Here is a 21329-nt window from a genome sequence, read left to right as displayed (position 1 = left end):
GTGGTGAGGATGTTGAGGTCACGGAGAGATTCACTTACCTTGGCAGTGATATTCATGTCTCTGCTGGCTTTGAGTCAGAGGTCAATAGGCGTCTGGGTCGGGCCTGGGGAGTCATGGATTCACTGGATAATGGGGTGTGACGCTGCCGGTACCTGTGCGGGAGGACGAAAGTCCGAGTCTTCAGGTCCTTGGTGCTTCCAGTCTTGCTCTATCGGTGTGAGACTTGGACTCTGACCAAGGATCTGAGATGGAGACTTAATTCCTTTGGTACCAGGTCTCTTCAGAGAATCCTTGGCTATCGCTGGTCGGACTTCGTGTCCAATGAGCGGTTGCTGAGAGAAACTCAAATAAGATTTGTTACCTGTATAGTCTGTGAGTGTCAGCTGCAGCTGTATGGACATGTGGCTCGTTTTCCTGACGCTGATCCTGCTCACCAGATTCCCTCAGCGAGGGAGTCTCATGAGTGGAGGAGGCCAATGGGCTGACCACGTGCCTCGTTGTTGCAGCAGGTTGATCGGCATCTCAAGGAAATGGGGATGGGCCAGGCATCTGCCTGGCGGATGGCCAGACGGAGGCCCCTGGAGTATCACCCTCTTTGGATTTGAGATGTGGTGGTACCATCTCTGACTTATTTCCAGTTGTTACTGGAGTTCGTCAGGGGTGTGTGTTGGCCCCCACACTTTTCAGCACTTGTATGGACGGAAAGTGGACGCAGCGATGCGCTGCTTCGGCGCATGCTCCCATACCTGACCTGATGGACAGAAGAAGAAAGCAGCAAGAAGAGCTGTGGACTAGGTGAGGAATTATATGTAAGAGGAGGTGTATAACAAGTTGGAAAAGGATGATGGGAGGAAGGTGATATATAAATTGGCTTGAGACAGGGATGAGGATGGTAAGGACATGAAAGGGGGGTGGGATGGTGATTAAAGATGGTGGTGGGTGGTTGGTGACAGAGAGTGGGGCAATATTGAAGGTATTTCAAAGAGCTGTTGAACAAGGAAGGAAACAACGGCGAGCTGGAGTGACCATGTTTGACGATCGGTTTGAGGCAGGGAAGCTCTAGAGGGGAAAATGGATTTAGTGGAGATAACAGAGCAGGAAGTGCAGACGGCATTGAAGAAGATGAAGTAGGGAAGAGTGCCAGGCATTGATGAGCTGTGTACAGAGATGATAATTGCAGCAGGAGAAGTTTGAGTCCGTTGGATGAAAAGGCTGCTGAATGTATGTATGAGAGAGGGTTCAAATCCGCAGGATTGGAGGACAGGGTTATTCGTGCTGATATGGAAGAGGAAGGGTGATGTTCAAGATCTGTGGAAGTACAGGGGCATGACACTCCTGAGCCATGGCATGAAGGTGCTGGAGAAGATTCTGGATGGGGTGATAAGGAAGAGTGTGGAGATCGGAGAAGAGCAGCAGGGGTTCAAAAATGGTAAGGGATGATGAATGGGATCTTCACACTGAGAGAGCTGGTTGAGAAGAGGTTGGAGGTGCAAGGTGAAATGGCATTGGGATTTGTGGACCTGGAGAAGGCCGATGACACTGTCTCAAGAGAGATGGTGATGGCAGCACTGAGATGGACGAGAGTGCTGGAAGCAGAAGTTATGTTGGTGGAAGGAATTACAAGGGAATTAAGGGAAGAGTTTTAGTTGGTCCTGGGATGTCTGAGAAGTTCAGCCTGAACATCGGTTTGAGGCAGGGAAGCTCTCTCAGCCCACTCAATTGAAAGGGAAGGTTCTGATGTCATGTGTAAAGCTGGCCTACCTTTACGGTCTGGAGACTGTAGCACTGACAGAGAGACAACAACAGAGGTTGCAGGTCTGCCACCACCTGCTAATCGCATGCATTTGGCAGACCTCTTGCCTTCCACCTCCTCCTTCCACCTCTTACTGCCTGACCCTCTTTCACAAACAACACCTCTCTCTCATGGGCCTCCTCCTCCTTCTCCACTCCCCTCTTTCTCGATCTCATCACCTCTTGTTGCACCATCTCCACTACCACCGCCAGCACTTGATTGTGCCGCCATCTATATCTTCCTACTGTCAGTACTACTGAGTACACTCTGCATGCTGCATCGTTCCCCGACCTCCACACCAAGAGCAGCTCTCCTACTGCAACAACCCCACACCCTCAAGTTTGCTGGTGATGGAAACACATCATATGTTTCCCGCTACAGGAAATTCAACAGCATTGGCTCCATTTCAATGTCCTCACCTGCACACCCTCCCACCGAGTCCAAGCACCTTCCTGTGCCTGTCCAAATCCCTTCATACATCTCCTCTCTTCCTCATTTCTTCTCACCTCCCTCTCCACCATCTTCCTCCTTTCTTTCGCACATGCCTTTGCCCAAAGATCATCATAAATTTCATTCTCATTAAGATACATTGTCTAGCCATTCCTTTTTCCATGCCACGATGACTCGCATCATGAATTTTGAGGTCAGCATTGATAGATCTTTAAAGTTAGTTAATCAGGTCAAAATGGAAGCTGATCAATATATATATTTTTTCCATTTGAAATTCTACACTTGGGATTCGAATAAGTCCTGCCCACTGTCAGTTAATCTCTTCTTCACTAAATCCACAAACCCCACCACATCATCCAAGAAACGTTTAGTGTCAATAGAATGATAACCGGTCAGACCTGACAGATGGACAGGTGGGTGAGTGCCGTGACACAAGTTTCCTGGAACACAGTTCCATAATTAATTTTGGTCGTTAACCAATTGATGGGATATTTAGCGAATTTTTGGGACCGTGGCCGAATTTGTGATTTCTTAATTGGACTAATGCTGAACATCAGGTCAGGTCAGGTATGGGAGCATGCGCCAGAGCAGCGCGTCACTGCGTCCACTTTCTGCTGTTACTCCATTAGCCTCCGTCTGGCCATCCCCCAGGCAGATGCCTGGCCCATCCTCATCTCCTTGAGATGCCGATCAACCTGCTGCAACCACGAGGCACGTGGTTGGCCCATTGGCCTCCTCCACTCACGAGACTCCCTCACTGAGAGAATCTGGTGAGCAGGATCAGCGTCAGGAAAACGAGCCACATGTCCATACAGCCGCAGCTGACGCTCACGGACTATGCAGGTAACAAATCTCATTTGAGTCTCTCTCAGCAACCGCTCGTTGGACACAAAGTCCGACCAGCGATAGCCAAGGATTCTCCAAAGAGACCTGATACCAAAGGAATTAAGTCTCTGTCTCAGATCCTTGGTCAGAGTCCAAGTCTCACATCCATCGAGCAAGACTGGAAGCACCAAGGACCTGAAGACTCGGACTTTCGTCCTCCCGCACAGGTACTGGCAGCGCCCCACCCCATGATCCAGTGAATCCATGACTCCCCAGGCCCGACCCAGACGTCTATTGACCTCTGACTCACAGCCAGCAGAGACATGAATATCATTGCCAAGGTAAGTGAATCTCTCCACGACCTCAACATCCTCACCACAAACAGGCACAGACAGGACAGCAGCATTCAATATGTCATTGAAAGCCTGGATCTTAGTTTTGACCCAGGAAACCTGTAATCCCAGGAAACGCTGAACATCTGACCTCATTAAGGCCTTTACTGATCTCTCCTGCTTTGGCAATTTTGTACATGGCTTCATGTAATGAACCTTTGAGGCAATATTTCCTTGGATATACAGTACATCTTGCATATTTAATCTTCTGACTGCACTTTATTGCTGGCCTGCAGCCATAAATGGCATATATCAGAAAAAGTAAAATATTTTCTATCACCTAAACAGTACAAAATGGATGCCTATGATGAGTGCGGAAATGAACCAGAATGACATGGAGTAGTAGTTTCTGTAGTTATACGCAACATGTGTAACCACAGGCCGTCCTATGGTGATCTCAAGCGGCATGCAAAACATGGACACGATGCACAAGGTGTACAATCTGGTGAAACACCTCAACTCCAGATTCTGCTTCTTGCAGTGCACCAGCACCTACCCCCTGGACCCGACCGACGTAAACCTCCGCGTCATCAACGTAAGGGATATATGCATTGTTTTGACTCGAAATGTTTTTAACTCGACGAAAGTTATACCATGAATTGTTTTCCTTTCACCTCCTCCAGCACTTCTTCTACTTTCCCTGTCTGCTGCCCTTTGTTGTTTCGTTCCTCCATGAGCCTCAAATACTTATACGAAATGTATTCCATCGCCCTGATAACTAATTTCTGAGAGGTGCTCATTTGAGTTTCTGCTGAGGTTCTCCTTTGAGCCAGTTTTGCTTTGCATAGCAAAATTTAGAGGAAATTTCTGTTTTTAGGGTTTAGAAGATCTTAGCTTTAAATGGCTTAGTGCTGTGCAATGCTAATAAGTGCTTTTTGTAGTTATGACAGATGGCAGCTTTGTTATTCCAGTGATGATATAATATGATTTGTTTTTTAAAATTGCAATGACATCATATAGTGGGGCAACTTAGCTAAATATAGCATAACAATTGTTCATTTCCTGAGGAAAGCACCAAATTTGGCACACTAGTAGCCTATCATATTATGAACAGATTTGGATATTGGGCCATCGCAAATTTTTGATGGCAGTGGAAAATGGTTGCCGCAGCCATAAGCGGCTGAATTTGAGATGGCCCAATATCCAAATCTGTTCATAATATGATAGGCTACTGTTGTGCCAAATTTGGTCCTTTCCTCACAAAATGCACAATTGTTATGCTAAGCTGCCCCACTAATAATATTCCCAAATTCTCCACTTCCTAATCCTTGTGTTGTAATAGGCATATCGCCACGAGTTTCCAGACATTCCTGTTGGATATTCGGGCCATGAGACTGGGATAGCCATCAGCATTGCTGCCATCACCTTGGGAGCCAAGGTTAGAGTTGGTGTTCAGTTCGAGTGTGTGCTTATCAGTGACAATGCAATGCGTTTATCTGGGTGGATCCATCGCAAGCTCATCGTGAGCATTCGATAAATGCGAATAACTGTGAGTTTCTTACATAATGAATGAGACTTGGTCTGTGTCTGAATAATGACACTCATACTAATGGCAAAGCATGTTTTTCAGGTTCTTGAGCGTCACGTGACGCTGGACAAGACCTGGAAAGGCAGCGACCATGCGGCCTCATTGGAGCCGAATGAATTGGCCGAGCTGGTGCGATCCGTGCGCTGTGTGGAGCTTGCTCTCGGCTCCCCAGAGAAACGGAGACTTCCCTGTGAGCAAACCTGCGCTGCAAAGGTTGGAAATGCTGAACTTGCCGTAGACTTTGCCTCACACAGCATGGAAATGGTGTATAACAAGGAGTTCTGAGGGTGGAGGGAGGCGAGTATGCATACCTCAAGGCCACCCTGCCAGCCCAAAAGATCAATTAACCCCTCTTGTAGCATCTAATGGATGATGTAACCCATTCACGATGATCCTCGGTTTCGTATAACCATCATAGTTACAATGGATTGCTCAGGCAAAAAAATTCCATTCCATTCCTGCAGTAATTCTCTGCAGACTACTGTAGTAGGACCTGTTACCAACTATAGTATATGAGAGTACAACTCTCATTTACTATAGTTCTAACTAAAGCAATTTTGGCTGCATGGGTTGAGCAATGCAATTTTGATGAAATGTTTGTGGTCAGGAACAATTGTTCACATGATTGTATTTTATTCCTCAGAACCATTTTCTCTCCCTTTGTTCCGAAAGCTCGCAAAATCGGTGGTGGCCCGTCAGGCGATCAAGGTTGGAGCAAAACTCACCCTGGAGATGCTCACGGTGAAGGTGGCCGACCCAAAGGGTATACCCCCAGAAGAGATTTTCAATCTTCCAGGGCGGAGAGTTTTGCGGGACATCGGCGAGGACGACACAATGACTGCAGATGCATTGGAACCTGCACATTGTTAGTTTTACCCGTCACTCACACGAAATGGGCTTTTGCTGTTGAGAGGGAAAGCAACCGTGGTGCCTGATTTCCTGATTTTTGGGTTTTGATGCCTTTCTTTCACATTTTTGTCGGTAATATTTTTCTTTGCATTCTTTTTGTTGGAAATAACGACTGGAAATACTTTTTAGTAAAATGAACTATGTTAATGGTTCAGATTTTGATTGAAAACTTTTTACATAATATTTGCACTACTTTGACAAAAACAAAAATCATTTTTCAAAATATTATGTGACATGAAATGGCTGGATCTTTTGTGCATTGATATTCATCCCATTTTTTTATATATATATTTTTTTATTTTTTACAGGCTCTAAGGCTCGTGGAGGAGCTGTTACAAATCACATACATGAGACAACACCAGACTTGACTTTGCACACAAACACAACCGCCGAGATTGGGGGAAGAGACACCACTTCCCAGAGTACTCTTGGTACCGGCGGCGTAATCTTTATGCCAACCTTTTTTCTCTACACACTCAGCTGTCCCATCAAGGAGTAATTTCTTCCTCTGCGTGGATCCGAAGCTGGCATGTGACCCGCATTACGTGGGGTTGGCCCCGTTTTGTTACCGAAAACTCGTGAACAGTTTTTGTATCGTCAAAACCCAAACTGGACGGAAAGTACAAACAATTTCAAAAATGCAATGTCTCGCTTCCATTCCACTCACAGGGATTCACACACAGACTGATGGAACTGTAGAGACCTCTAATCGATATGCAAGGTACGGCTCTAGTCTGTTGGCTGTGTGGCATCGTGAGCTTTACTCAACCAAAGGCCACGTCGTCACCCTCCAGGATTCCGTGCACAGGAGCACTTTACTTCCTCCCATCTTATATTATATACCATATTCCATTATACCATATTCCCATCACCCCAAATTCATCGGTATGTGCTTTCCAATTCGCTCTTCAACGTCTTAGTATGATATTTATCGGCACTTTTGGGTATTTATGAATAGTAGGATTCGAATCTGATTGTTTCAATCATATATTGGGTGTCCAAAAATTACCATTAAAAATTCAAACCGTAATTAAAGAATAATGCAATGCCACTGATCTCACCTGGTAGAACCAGGGAACCACTGGCATGCATGGATGACCCACAAAATATGTAACGGAGAAGAAAGGAAATACCTATTTTGGAGGGCAAACCCCTGATTTTTTTTTTTAATGCCGTGAACAAACTTTAATAGATCATGGGTGAGGAAGGTTGTGGTCAAGTTTCATCGAAATCGTGTGTGTAGTTTCGGAGAAGAAGGTCCGAGTGTTTACATCCTGACTGAGTGACTGACAGACACCACAAGATGCTTATACCTCCCCTGAACTACCATCCAGGTGATCTAAAAAGGAATGAAATGGGATACAACGAAGCAGTTTGATGCAAGTGAAAGAACATTTCTTTTAAGTTTTATCATCGGGATTTGTTAAGATCATCATATTGCATTTATCATCATTTGGTCTCGATAAACCAAACAACACCACTCTTTCTTGTGGGGACGCCATTTGTAACAATGGAAAAAGCATCACAGACAACACATGGAAACGAAAAAAGTTTTTAAAACTTGAAAAAATCTTTCACATGCATCAAACTACATCATGCAAACCTTCTTATGAATATCGTGTCACCACAATCACCGAGTTTGAAGGTCTGGGAGGGGTGGGGAAAGGTTTAGGAGTGGGGTGGGAGGGATGGGGAAAGGTCTGGGGGGGGGGTGTTGGTTGGGTCTTGGAGGGTAATGTCTGGGGGGTGGGTGGGGAAAAGCCTGTGATGGGAAGGGGGGGTCGTTTGGAGGGTCTAAGAGGGGAAGGTGTTGTGGGGTGGTTGGGAATGTTTTTGAGGGGGAGAGGGGAGGGGTGGGAAAGGTCTGGGATGGGGAGGTGGGTAAGGTTTAGAAGGGGGAGGGGGTGGGTGGTGGGGAGTGGTCTGGGAGGGGGTGGATGGTCTGTGAAGGGGGTTGGGAGGGTGTAGGAGGGGGGCGGATCGAGAGGGATGGATAAATATCTGGGAGGCTAGGTGAGTTGGTTAGGTGACAAGAACAAGCCGATTCGATTTTGTTCCAGGTCCGAATCCAGATCCGGCCTATCAGTGGGATACAAAAATGTATACTGTTCAGCCTGGCGGAGGTATGTGCTCTACCGAGTGTTGTTCCAGTTGGAAAGTGTTTTCATAGGCAAAGCTGAACATATTTACTCTTCTTCACCTGTTGTCTGTTGACCAGTGTTCATATTATGAGGAGGTAGAAAAGACAGTTCTTAAAGCTGATGAACTGGTTCCAGAGGCTTCCAGACAGAAGTTAAGGCAGTGGAGAAAGAAAGATGGTGAAACTTACGTGGAATTTGCTCGGGAAAAAGAGACTTTATTTGATAGGTGGTGTACTTCCAAGGAAATTGTGAACGAATTTGACAGAATAAGGCAATTGATTTCAGTGGAGGAGTTTAAGCAGGGTGTGCATTCTGACAATGGGACACATTTGGACGAACGGAAGGTAGAGGAGTTCCACACTACGGCAGCTACAGCTGATGATTATACTTTGATTCACGATATCTCTCTCCACAAACCGGGGTTTCCAACCAAAGGTAACCTGGGGAGTTACAGTCACCCTGGTATTGGAACTAAACCCTTATTTTTATAGGTCCTCCAGAAAACTCTAATGCCAAGTTTGGTTATTTTAAGCCTGCCCACCAGAAGGTAAATCTTGTTTTCAGAAAATGACCACACAGTTTTCATACAGGCTTACAGGTGATTATTGCAAGAAGAGAGGACACCTCATGTCTGAGTGTCATGTGTTGGAAAGGAGAAACCAAAGTGATCATCAGCCAAAGGTTACTTCAACTGCACTTGCTAATGTTCAAAACCGCCCTTTGCGGGCAGTGACTTTTGAAGTGTCACCCAAAAAGGATGTGACGTCAAATCTAGACATTATTAATGAGAAATATAAACCTTTCATTACAAAGGGTTGGGTGACAGCTGTCGGTGACACCGCCAATCAGCAACCTATTAAGATATTGAGAGACATGGGTGCATCTCAGTCTTTGATGCGAGAGGACATCTTGCCACGATCCATGAAGACAGCGACAGGTGCCAATGTGCTGTTGCAAGGTGTTGGTGGCTTTGTTAATGCACCTCTTCAGGGCTTATAGAAGAGCAACCTGGAGTCTGCGTTGGTGTTTGGACCTGTTGCTGTAGGCTTACAGTCTCCACTTCCTGTTGAAGGAGTTTCATTTATTATCGGTAACTAGCAGAGTACCCACCCGACAGGGGATCTTGTTCTAAAGGCACTTGGCAGCTCTGTGTTCGCAAAAAATAAAAAAATAACACGGGTTACGTGCATGAAGCAAAGACATCCCTACTTTGTATAATTCAAAACACCTCACTGTGCAGGAAAACGTGGGGACAGGAGTCCTGCACTGTCAATGGTGGAGATAGTTGGGCTCAAAACGCTGATTCAGTGGGAAATGGTGTCCACTTTTTTTTGAAGACGGATTCTAGGGTAAAATTTGTGGGCATGAAGTGTACATGAAAGTGGGCCTTGCTTGAAAAACAGATATTCAGATTGTGGGCCAGGTGCCCATATTGGGCAATGAGACCCATTTTCATGAGGACGAAGGAAAGTCTTTTGCTGCGATATTGACAGAATATGATAGAAAGCAGCTCATTCTGAGGTCAATAATGGAATGGCCCATGACCAATAAACCCTGGGCTATTTGCAATGAGCAATGTACCGGTAGAGCTTCTTCGAAATCCCTCTTCCGAAACAACTTGCAAAAACTATCACCACAACCGGCGATGTCCAAGCCTCCAGAGGATATACAATGTTGTGTCGTCGACGCAATGAGAGTTGTTCGGATAATCCCCATCACAGGTCTAGAACCACAAACTTTCTTTTCATGGGCAGTTTGCATTGTAAACTACCTGAAGTCTCTTCCAGGGAATACTTTGCATCTGGTGTTTCACGACTACAGAGCAGTTCCAGGTCAGACTTACCTTTCTAAAGGTCATCCAAACAAAGGCAGAGAAAGAAGAATATCTGATCTGAGTCAACAGCTGAAATTGTACTGCTGAAAAAGTTCATCGACATTTCTCATTGTGGAGTTAAAAGAATAGGACCTTAATATGAGCTTGCAAAGATTTTTTTTATCTCTCCAATCTCAGCCCATGCTGTTGATGATAATGGTGAACTGTTGTTGCAATATAATTGTGCTGTGGTGAAAAAAAAGAGCATCACATGAGACGATAAGATTTAACGTAAGGAGTTTAGGTAATTACAGGGTGTCCAAAAAAATATACAACTTTTCATCTGCAAAGAGGATGGTCATAACATATATATTTTTTAAAGATATATGGCTGGATAGAAAGCTGAAAGGTTGAAGTTTATTGTACCAATGTCAAAATTGCCACCAAAATTTAAATTTTGGTATAGAATTGTCGTTTTCTTTTCGACCACATGTTCGACGTAGGCTCCACGTCGTCCGATCACTGCCTGCAAACGCGTGTCATGTTCTCCATCACTTTGGGAAACGTTTCCTGAGGAATGTTCTGGATTTCTCGGTGGATGTTTTCCTTCAGCTGAACAAGAGTCTGAGGCCAAGGGTTTCCATAGATCCTGTCCTTGAGATACCCCCACAAGAAGAAGTCTGGAGGAGTAAGGTCAGGGGAATACGTTGGCCACTCAACGTCTTCGCAGAGGGAGATAAAGCGGCCTTCAAAATGTTGGTTGAGAAAACGCCTTGTTTCCCTGGCTGTATGGGGCGGTGCCCCATCCTGCTGGAACCACTGGGTTCTCATCTGGATCAGGTTGTTTCTCCTACGGGCCTGAGTACGTAGCTCAGGCAGATAGAATTCCTGAATCATTTCGCGATAGTTCCTCTGGTTTACTGTGCAAGTTCATCCCTGGTCATCTTCAAAGAAGTATGGACAAATTATCCCATACCAACCAACCACCACCCACATGGTGACTGAGAACAGATCGAGGCACCGGTTCAGTTGATGCATTACCAGGATTTTCAGCTCCCCAGTACCGAAAGTTTTGCTTGTTTACCTCTCCAGACGAGTGAGCATGGCATTCGTCCGTCATGTGAAGTTCTTTGAGGAAGTCTGCATCTTCCTCCAACTTTCCTGAGAACCAATTTGCAAAGTCTAGTCGTTTGCATTTCTGTTGATCAGTAAGCACCGTTTCCGTTTGAATTTTGTATGGAAAGGCATGAATGTCTTGGCTAAGGATCCTCTGAACGGTGCTCTTATGAATGTTTGTCTCGGCAGAAAGTTGTCAAATCGATTTTTTTGGACTCTGAACGACCGCCTGTCTCACCATTTCCACATTTTCTTCATTACGACCTGTCCTCTTCCAACCACTGTGACCCTTGTGAAGGTCACAGATGGTTCCCACATTTGTAAACTTTGCGATGGTGCACGTTATTGTCCGAAGGTTTGGTGCATGGAGCAAGTGGATACCGAAATGTCTCGAGTAAAGACGTTGCACCTCAATGACACTTTTCGTCTGGTGCCAAAGTGAAACAATTTTCGTCTGTTGTTGTACGGTCAGTCTTGGCATTTTTCTGGCGCTTGCTTGGTATCACAATAAACTTCAGGATCTCTGCAACAAGAAATGAAGCATTACTGACAAAATTACTGCTTTTTTAGGATCAAACGAAGCATTTTTAAAGTTGTATATTTTTTTGGGACACCCTATACATTGTTGCGAATTCGCGCCTGCCGGCGTGCGATCGGCCACGTAACTCGAATCGCGGCACGTCGCCCACCAGATGGACAATTCAGTCATGACCCTCTCGGAACAACGCCGGGAGCTACTCACGGGTGGGTCTTTCGACCTCACCACAATCGTGCCAATCGGCCACTCGCGTAGGATAGGGTTGTTCGCCAAACTCGACCTACCTAAGTACCTACGCGGATGGTTAATCGGGCGATCGTACCTCGCCGCAGGTCGATTTTGGACACGAACCGCTTAAGCAGTTCGTTCCGTACTGCAGACATAACCGAGCGGAGTTATCGTCGACCTCGACAGTTCAGATTAGTTACCGGGAACTTACACCCACTACCAATCTCTTACGCGATGCAGGATGGAGAGTCAATAATAAGAAAGGAGACGAAGCAGAGCGGGAACAGTTCAACAAGCAAGCATTTTATTGCGCGACACACGGACACAAAGCAAGCATGTATATTCAGTCACAGTAATAATAATAAAAGGGCACGTATTCAAGCACAGAAAGAAACAGTAAAAGAGAGATACTACCGACTAAGACCGACACACGGCAACACTTACGCAGTTTTACTTAACAGACGGCGCCACCACAAGCATTTACACAAAAAGCAAAGGAAAAAGAAGGCCACCCTCATAGGCGAGGAGGCAGACAGGTCCGTAGACCAAATGTACGTGAATCCTGGAGGATCGGCCAGGTCCACGAGTCGGGGGAGGTCTCACCCGCGTCCTCGTGACGCGATGGTGGGCAAGCCGCAATGTTCGCGCCGCTATGCCCTGACGCCGTGCCCTGGCGTGGTCGGCGAGTCCTCTCCCGCGAGCGGTCTTGTTGGCACCATGTTTAGGGTGGGGGAGGAACGGGGGCCCCCTCGGCACTATTTCAGCGCGAGTGGGGTGGGGGGGGGGAATCGTTGATGCTCAGGGAGAGGGGTATGGCTGGCTGGCCTGGATCCTGCGACGAGTCAAGCGACCCCCACACCGCAACCTCGTCGCTGTCCGCCGTCTTCCCTGTAACTCCTCCGCAACTTCCCTGCAAGCTCAACTTCACCCTCTTTTAGTTCCACACTCCCGCCGCGCGAGTCGCCTTGCGCTCGTACCTTTATAGGACTCAGGAGGAGCCGATATGCAAATATGCGGATCAAAACGCGATTGGAGGCAGGGCCACGCCACCCTCTGTTCAGCCATTGGTCGGGCAAAAAGAGGCATGAACCTCCCTTGATCCGCATATTTGCATAAACGGACTTCACATGCATGCGCTTGGAGGCGGGGTCAAACTGCCTCGCGCTCGCCCATTGGATGGAGGAGAAGTGGGCGTGAAGCATTTTGGATCCGAATTTTCCCCTCGGAAAGGCCGCCATTCGCGCTCACGGCTCGGTGCGTTTCGCACCAATCGCCAAACGGGCCCTAGACAGCCCGACGTTCAGCGTTCACAGGTGGTGCGGTTGTTGGTTGTGAAGGAGAAAGGCGAAGGTAGTGGAGGGTTTTCTGTGGTGGTTTGATGGTTATGGTGTCATTTGGGAATGGCGGTGAAGCGATGTTTGCGGGATGGAGTTGTGAAGGTAAGGGTAGTGGCTGTTTGCGTTGTTAGCGGCTTAATGATCGAAAATAACAATAGAGAAAGAAAAATGGCTAACTGAAGGTTCGCAGCCCGAATGGATCACATAAATTCCCTCTATACAACGGGTGTGGGCTAACTACACATGGACTTAGAGATATCTCACCTGAGGACTCTTTATGGTGTAATACGAATTTCCACAACCGTAACAATATATTCAATGTTACATTTGATTTAGCGTAAGAAAAACATTGACATTATATGTACTGTAAATCAAAATGAAAGTTCTGTTTCTAAATAACCCATTCTTTAGTTTGAGATCAATTTCAATGAAATCGGCACCCCTCAAAACCTATAATTCAATCTTTGTTTGGGGAAAAACAGTTGATTACTTGCATTTTTATCATGTGCCCATTTTAGGCCTTTTGGTGACACTTTGGGCCACGTTGGCCCATCCTGCGTGCCCAGTGGACAGAATATTACAGCGCCTGTTTACACTGGGTTAATGGATGTAATTGATTGGTAATCTGGCTCACTTTGAAGATCATAACTGAAATTATGAGCCAATTTTTATTAACATGGCCCCATGTTGCCCAATATGGGCACCTGGCCCACAATATGCAAATGTATTTTTCAAGCAAGGCCCACTTCATGTACACCGGGTAACATATGGCCCAATTTTTTCTTTATAAAGCTATTAAATTGGATAAACACCTGCACCCATGCCTATTATATTTACACATGATGGGCCAATGGGCCCTTTTTTGCCAATTAACGGGTCCTGGGCTATTTCATGAGTTTAAATTCATAAGCATATATCATAGGTCTAAATCAACCTTTTTATGAAGAAAAAAACTTGTTCTGTACATAAACTTGGCCAAAATGCCCCAAAAAACGGTTTTGGGCACCATTAAGGCCCAAAATTGGCACTTTGGGCACCTTTTTAAAAAAAAAAAATTGGTCGGCACCATAGTACTCAGCATCAAATTTTACCCAAGAATCCGTCTTCAAAAAAAGTGGACACAATTTCCCACTGATTCAGCGTTTTGAGCCCAACTAAGACTTTTAATACCCACCTGGAGGAGGTGATACACAACACACAATTACATGGAGAATTTGTGTCCCCCCCACTACCCCACATCCCCTCACCTGAACCCCAAGACCATCGGCAAAGATAAAAACATCTCTATACACTAATTGGGGTCATGCTGATCCTATGTAGCAAGTCTGGATGTAATCAGCCCAGAAGAGTAGGAGCAGTTGCATGACAAACAAACAAACACACCAACACCCAAACACAATCACACACACTAACACTGGTCCGTGAATTCAAGCAAGGATGACTCCACCCCTGGTGAGTTACTCTTAGACATTACCGTTTGAGCTTGGGGAGGAACCGCAGAAATCCATCTCCCTGTGTTTATCTCGACATCTTTATTCTTTGTTTCATTCTGATCATTCTGATTTTTGCTTTTTCTTTATCTCTCTATTCATCTATCTGTCTCAGGAGAAGTGAATTCTTGGGGAAATTTTTCTGTGGGGTTCACTTGGCTGTGCCTGGATGGGTTTGAGGGTTGTGTGGAGTAGCAGTTGAAACCCCAATCCGATCCAGGTTCCTCCTGATTACTCCATCTTTGCTCTTTACTTATTCAGGTTCCTTCTGATGACTCCAATGCAGTATTTGGTATTCCGTTTGATTCGCTCGCAGTTAGTGGAGAAATGGAGTGCTGACTGAAAATACAATTTTAAAGTTAAAAAAATTCTCATATACAGATCTGGATTCGGATCTTCATCAAAATCGAATCAATTCCTCGTCATCACACACCCAACCTGCCTTTTGACGTTGTTCCATCACAATCCAACAACAAAAGTAAAATGTCAAAAGATGTCGTGATGGTAATCCATAAGAGGATTGTGGTGTCGTATTGTGGCATCATCACGTCTTGGAGGGTAATGGAGGGGTAATTGTATGCCTGGTGTTGGCTTAATGGTGAGGGTGGTGGGCTTAGGATCCCAGAAAGTTCTTGGGAGCTCTTGGTGTTGGCTTGGGAGTTAAAATCCCACTCAGCTGTTAAATTAATACCAGGGGAGGTTGACTCAGCCTGTTCATCCTTCTGAGGTCAGCAAAATGAGTGCCAACTTGCTGGTATCCTGTGTCAGAGTGGCGACCCGTCCAAGATTGTGCCCACTAGCCAAGGAGACTGCTTCAGCAGCACCAATGCTCTGCACAGAGTATGGTCCCGAAGGATGGATAGATGGATGGATAATGTGGTATAATTCCTACCTTGTCTGGTTGTTTTTTTTTTGAGATTTCATCAATGTTTTTACATTTTTTGTGAAATTTTTTCTTGTATTTATAAGCTTTCAGGATGTGTTGATCATTGAAAGGCGATAGAGTTGTTGGCCTCCTGATGGTTACCTTTTGCTTGTGGGCTGGTGGTATCATAACCTGACCCCACATCCCAATATACACTTGAAAGTGGCCTTTGTTTACACAACAGCCTTCAAGGTCAACACGTTGAAACTTAAAACCTTGCCCTGATTCCAAAGAACATACATCTAAAATTTGGGGCCTCTGCCTGCCATGGTTCAGTTGTGAAAGAATAACAAACAAGCGCACAAACCTTGAAACCCTGGAAACACTGCTTCTGCTCTCCCAACAATGGATGGAGGTCCTCAATGCCAGACATGAAATCAGAGCCATATCCCTTGACATATCGCATGCTTTTGCCATGGTCTGGCACCTTGCCCTGCTCACCAAACTCTTTTCCTATGGTATCCAAGACCATCTCCACTCATGGCTCGTATACTTCCTCTCCTGTAACAGCCAACGTGTGGCTCCAAATGGAGTTCTCTCATCCCCTCTTCCTATCCAGGCTAGAATTCCTCAAGGCAGCGTTCTGGGCCCTGTTCTTTTTCTGGTCTTCATCAATGATCTCTCCGACTCTCTGGAAAATCCTCTTTATCTCTTTGCTGATGACTCCACCCTCTGCCGTACCATATGTCATCCCTCTAACTGGCAAGCAGCAGCTTCTTCACGCTCCGCAGATCTGGGAAAAATCACAAACTGGTCCAACACATGGAACATGTCTTTCAATCCTGACAAATCTCACACTCTCACGATGTCTCTCTGAAAGGACAATTTGGAACCCTCCCACCCCTCATCTACTTTCGCAACAATCCTCTAGAAGAAGTCCTTTCATACAACTTCTGGGTCTCACTATCTGCCATGATCTTTTCATGGAAAGCCACATTTCCAACCTCGCCTCCAAAGCCAGTCGTCGACTGGGTGTCCTCCATTGTGTAAAGTCCTTCCTTGGCCCACCTGAGCTCCGACCACATACAAAGCTTTCATCCACAGCCTGATGAAGTACTGCTCTCCTCTCTCAGCTGGTGCTCCTGCCTCTCACCTTTCTCAGCTTCACCCTGTGGAAACCAAGGCATTTAGGATCATTGGTATCTCCCACAGTGAGACTGAGTCTTTGGGCCTCTCACTATCTCACCAAAGGCAGGTTGGTGGTCTTTCAGTTTGCTACCGTCTCCTCTCCGGTCTCGTCCCCCCTGCTCTGTCTGCGATTTGTCCCCACCATATTTCCGCAGGGTGCGGAAGGTCCACCAGCAACCCCCTTCTCGTAAAACTAACAAAATCACGAATCACTGCTCACTTCACTCCTTCATTCCTCCTTTTTACTGCCTTTGGAATAAACTCCCACACTCTCTTTAATTCCACTCTTCCCTCCAGGTCTTCAAAACAGCTGTTCCCCACCATCTCTTATCTTCCCCCATCCAAAACTATGATCTTTTCTACCCCCACTCATCCACACAAAACCCACCTCCTTCAAATTCCCTGCCTTCCTTCCCAAAAGTTCCCTGTCGTGTAAGGTCCTGAAAGTCCCTGTGGTGTCCATCTCGTATACCCCATGTTTCCCACCCCATCCCTCTCCCTTCCACATATCTCTTTATGTCTCTGTTCCCCTCTGTTTTGTCCTTCGCTCTCCCGCTCCTCTTGTCTCATGCCCTCCTTGTTGTGCATTTTGTGTGTTCGCTCTCATCCGAGCCTCGACACTATATACAAAAACAACAACAAAACAACCGAGAAGAGCACTCAGTAGAGCACATGGCTCTCATCCACCAAGATTCATTTAAATCCATCCACAACTTGAGGTTTTTTTGTTCACAAACAAACAGATAGACAGATGGAGACGGACTTTCGGTGGACGGAGGTAATTATTTATTAGTTCGCAGGTGCCAGCAGTGACCACTATTTTCTTTGTCTGTGTGTCTGTGAGCCTGTTTGTGACTCTCTTCAGAGCATAGCTCCATGACGTTTGATGCGATCTTCATGAAACTTGGACACAAGCTAGATATCATGGTCTAGTTGTGTCTTTTTGTATGAGGGGCGTCCCACACCCCTTTCACAAGTTCACAGCGACAGCTGTCGAGCAGACTCTCGGAGATGTTCAGGCCATCACCGGCCATAGCATGCCAGATGGCCCGGGGGCCCACGCGGTGTCACGAGCGCCCCGGGATGCACGCGCGACCTTCGGTGCGGGCCGGGGCCAGACGGCGCCGCGCGGCCACATGAGCGGTGAGGTGACCCCATGGACGTGTTTGGGATGCGGAGGTCGACACCTGCGGCATGTGTGCCCATATAAAAACACCGCGTTTTTACATTGTCGCAAGGTGGGTCATCTGAAGTGGGTGTGCCGAGGGGCGTTGGCCACAGTTAACGTCATGGACGGCAATGTGCGGGGTGACCCCGGCGCCCCGCTGCGGAACCTGCAGCCGATGATGAGCCTGTTTTAAATTGGTCCTGCGGCGGCACACCCGATGATGGTGGTAATCGAAGTGAACAACACGCCGATCAGGTTTCAGGTTGATACAGGAGAGGCTGTGTCGATCATCGGCGAACAGACCGCGCGTGGACTCACCGGCCTGAAGCTTATCAGGTCATACCTCACACTGTACACATACACCCGCGAGAGGATAACGCCCATCGGGATGGCAGACGTGTCTGTGGGGTACCAAGGCCAGGTCGCCACCCTTCCGTTGTACGTCGTGCGGGGGAGGGGTCCGTCTCTCCTAGGCCGGAACTGGCTGACCCACATCAGGCTAGACTGGGCCGCCGTTCACCTTGTGCAACCCGTGCCGAGCCGATGGGAGGATCAGTTGGAGAAGATTCTTCAAAGACATCAAGGTTTGTTTTGCGACGACCTTGGGAAACTCAAGGACGTACAAGCAAAGCTCTCCCTGAAGGAGGGGGTGGTTCCTCGTTTTTGTAAACCACGACCAGTGCCGTATGCCCTGTGGGACAAGGTCAAGGGTGAACTGGATAGGTTGGAGGCCTGTGGAGTGATCGAATGGGTGTCGTACTCAGATTGGGCCACCCCGGTCGTTACGGTGCTGAAACGGAATGGAGACGTCCGGTTGTGCGGGTACTTCACGTCCACGGTTAACCCGGGGCTCAGCGTAGAGCAGTATCCACTGCCGTCAATCGATGAGATATATGCACGGCTGGCAGGGAGTCAATACTTCACGAAGCTTGATCTGCGTGATGCATATTTTCACCTGGCGATGGATCCTGGGAGTAGCGACCTTTTGACAATCAACACGTGTCAAAGACTCTATCGATATACTCGACTCTGTTTTGGGATTGCTTCGGCCCCAGCCTTGTGGCAGAAAGCCATGGATCAGGTTTGCATTGGCCTGCACACTCAAACCTACCTGGACGATGTTCTCATTGCGGGGAAAACGGTGGACGAGCACCTTGCGAACATTGCCCAAGTGCTGACGAAGCTGCAAGCGTGTGGCCTGCGCTTGAACAGGGACAAGTGCGCGTTCTTCAAGCAGCGCTTGGAATACCTCGGGCACATCATCACACCGGAGGTGCTGTTGAAAGGCCCTCGGAAGGTGGAGGAAATTCAGCACATGCCACCACCTCGCGACAAGACGCAGCTGTGCTCATTCATTGGTATGGCACAGTATTACCAAAGATTCATGTGCGGGCTCAGCTCACAGCTTGCGCCGTTAACGCGGTTGCTCAGGAAGGACGAGCGCTGGGCCTGGGGGCCTGCACACCAGGCGTCATTCAACCGTGTCAAGCGGCTGCTCACAGAGGATATGGTCCTCGTGCACTACGAGCTTGCACGTCCGCTCTTATTGGCATGTGACAGCACTGCATATGGCATCGGGGCAGTGCTCTCCCACAGGATGGACGATGGTTCTGAGCAGCCTGTTTGTTTTGCATCCCGGACCCTGTCCACAGCAGAGCGGGAATATGCCCAGATCGAGCGCGAGGCTCTCAACCTCGTCTGGGGTGTGCGGAGGTTTCATCAATACCTGCTGGGGTGGCATTTCACTTTGCAGACGGATCACAAACCACTTCAATTCATCCTGAGACCCGAACGCGGGGTACCGGTGGTAGCGGCCGTGCAAATACAGCGGTGGTGTCTATTTCTTGCTGCTTACAGCTACGATATTCAGTTCCGAAGCACCGAAAGGCATGCTAACTGCGACGGGCCCTCGTGCTTGCCTTGCGCGGAGGATCCAGCTTCGTCTGAATCGGCCGACCGGGTTGATGTGTTTGCACTGAGCCAGGTCCAAAGCGGGCCGATCACGGCCAAACAGGTCACGGTGGAATCGGCTCATGATCCAGTGCTCGCCCGTGTCGTTCAGGCGATTTCTACGGGGAATTGGAGCAATCTACCTTCAACACCAGCATTTCAGCCTTTCACATCATGCGCATCGGAGCTGTCGTTGGTCCAACGGTGCGTTATGTGGGGAATGAGAGCAGTGATTCCACCGAAGTTCAGGCAGCAGTGTTTGGGAGAACTACATGTCAGTCACCAGGGCGTTGTGAAGACCAAGAGTCTTGCTCGTAGCCTGTTGTGGTGGCCTGGGTTGGATAAAGACATTGAGCAGGTGGTTAAGCATTGCACCACATGTCAAACAGATGCTGATAACCCGCGTCGAGCTTTGGGACTATGGCTGACCCCAGGCAGGGCCTGGCAGAGGGTCCATGTGGATTTTGCGGGGCCGGTTAATGGCAAAATGTTTTTGATTGTGATCGATGCATTCTCTAAATGGCCGGAGGTTGTAGTAATGCAGCATACATCGGCAAACATTACGATAGAAAAAACTGCGGACGATCTTTGCTAATAAAGGATTACCCGAGATTCTGGTCTCGGATAACGGTCCGCAGTTTATCGCAGGTGTATTTGATGAGTTTATGCGTCAAAATGGTATTCGACATCTAAGGTCCGCACCGTATCATACTGCCATGAACAGGCAGGCGGAATCATTTGTTAAAATGTTGAAACGGGCTTTGCGCAGGGGGGGGGGGTGTTGCACCTGTGCAGATGGTGGTCGATGTCTTTTTGCTCCAATACAGGAACGCTATTCATCCTGTCACGGGCGATTCTCCTGCCATTCGTCTCTATGGACGGGCATTCCGGTCCAGACTGGATTTGCTGCGACCTGGAGGGTCAGTGAGTGGGGCGGTGTCGTGCCCGATGCTGCTGCGCAGTTTTGATGTGGGACAGCGGGTAATGGTGCGCGATTATTTCCACGGTTCCAAATGGGTGCCGGCTGTGGTCTCTGTGGTACTGGGGCCGGCGAATTGCATGGTGCAGACTGATAGTGGGGTGGTGTGGAAGCGGCACGTGGACCAAATGCATGATCGCTGTTCAGTGTCACCCCCCCCCCCCCCGTGCCGAGCGATGTGGGACCCCCACCTGTGATGTCGCCATGGCCAGACGTTGTATCGCCAGGGCCGGACGTGCCAACGCCCGCAGGGTCTTCACCTGATTCAGTACTGCCCGAGGACGACGAGCAAGCTTATTTGGCTGGGGGCGGTTGTTGTTGCGGATGGGGCAAGTCCGGCGAGGGTGTCACCTCGACCTATCTGGGAGGCGTCTGAGCCTGGGCCGTCTGGCGGCGCTGCCCGCCCAAGGCGGGTCACGAAACGACCATGGTACTTGGAGGATTTTGAATGTTGATTGGTTTCGTTTGGTCATGTTATAATTGTCATATTGTCATTTTATGAGGGGAGGAGTGTGCTGTGTCATGTGGTTGGGTTTTCGTATATCATGACTCGCCCACGAGGGGCGGCAGTGATGTACATCCGGGCATGCAATAAAGCGTAGTTACTGCTAACGCTCTCG

The 21329-nt window shown here is 47.8% G+C and overlaps 1 protein-coding gene across 1 annotated transcript in view; it reads left to right on the top strand.

The window, feature by feature from the left end:
* The window catches only part of LOC147009815 (N-acetylneuraminate-9-phosphate synthase-like), a 39154-nt gene extending 32614 nt beyond the window's left edge, over window positions 1–6540 (top strand). Inside the window, exons 4-7 of the mRNA XM_085861385.1 lie at window positions 3840–3994; window positions 4742–4837; window positions 5030–5200; window positions 5660–6540. Of these exons, the coding sequence (XP_085717511.1) occupies window positions 3840–3994; window positions 4742–4837; window positions 5030–5200; window positions 5660–5857 (620 nt within the window). The 3' untranslated portion in view covers window positions 5858–6540. The remainder of the gene's footprint in view (window positions 1–3839; window positions 3995–4741; window positions 4838–5029; window positions 5201–5659) is intronic.
* The last annotated feature ends 14789 nt before the right edge of the window (window positions 6541–21329 follow it).

The sequence above is a fragment of the Eptatretus burgeri genome, chromosome 17 (genome assembly GCF_056783735.1).
Source record: "Eptatretus burgeri isolate ZD-2024b chromosome 17, Ebu_testis_v1, whole genome shotgun sequence".
NCBI classification, from domain to species: Eukaryota; Metazoa; Chordata; class Myxini; order Myxiniformes; family Myxinidae; genus Eptatretus; species Eptatretus burgeri.
Note: the sequence above shows the minus strand (reverse complement) of the source record. Positions and strands in the feature narration are given on the sequence as shown.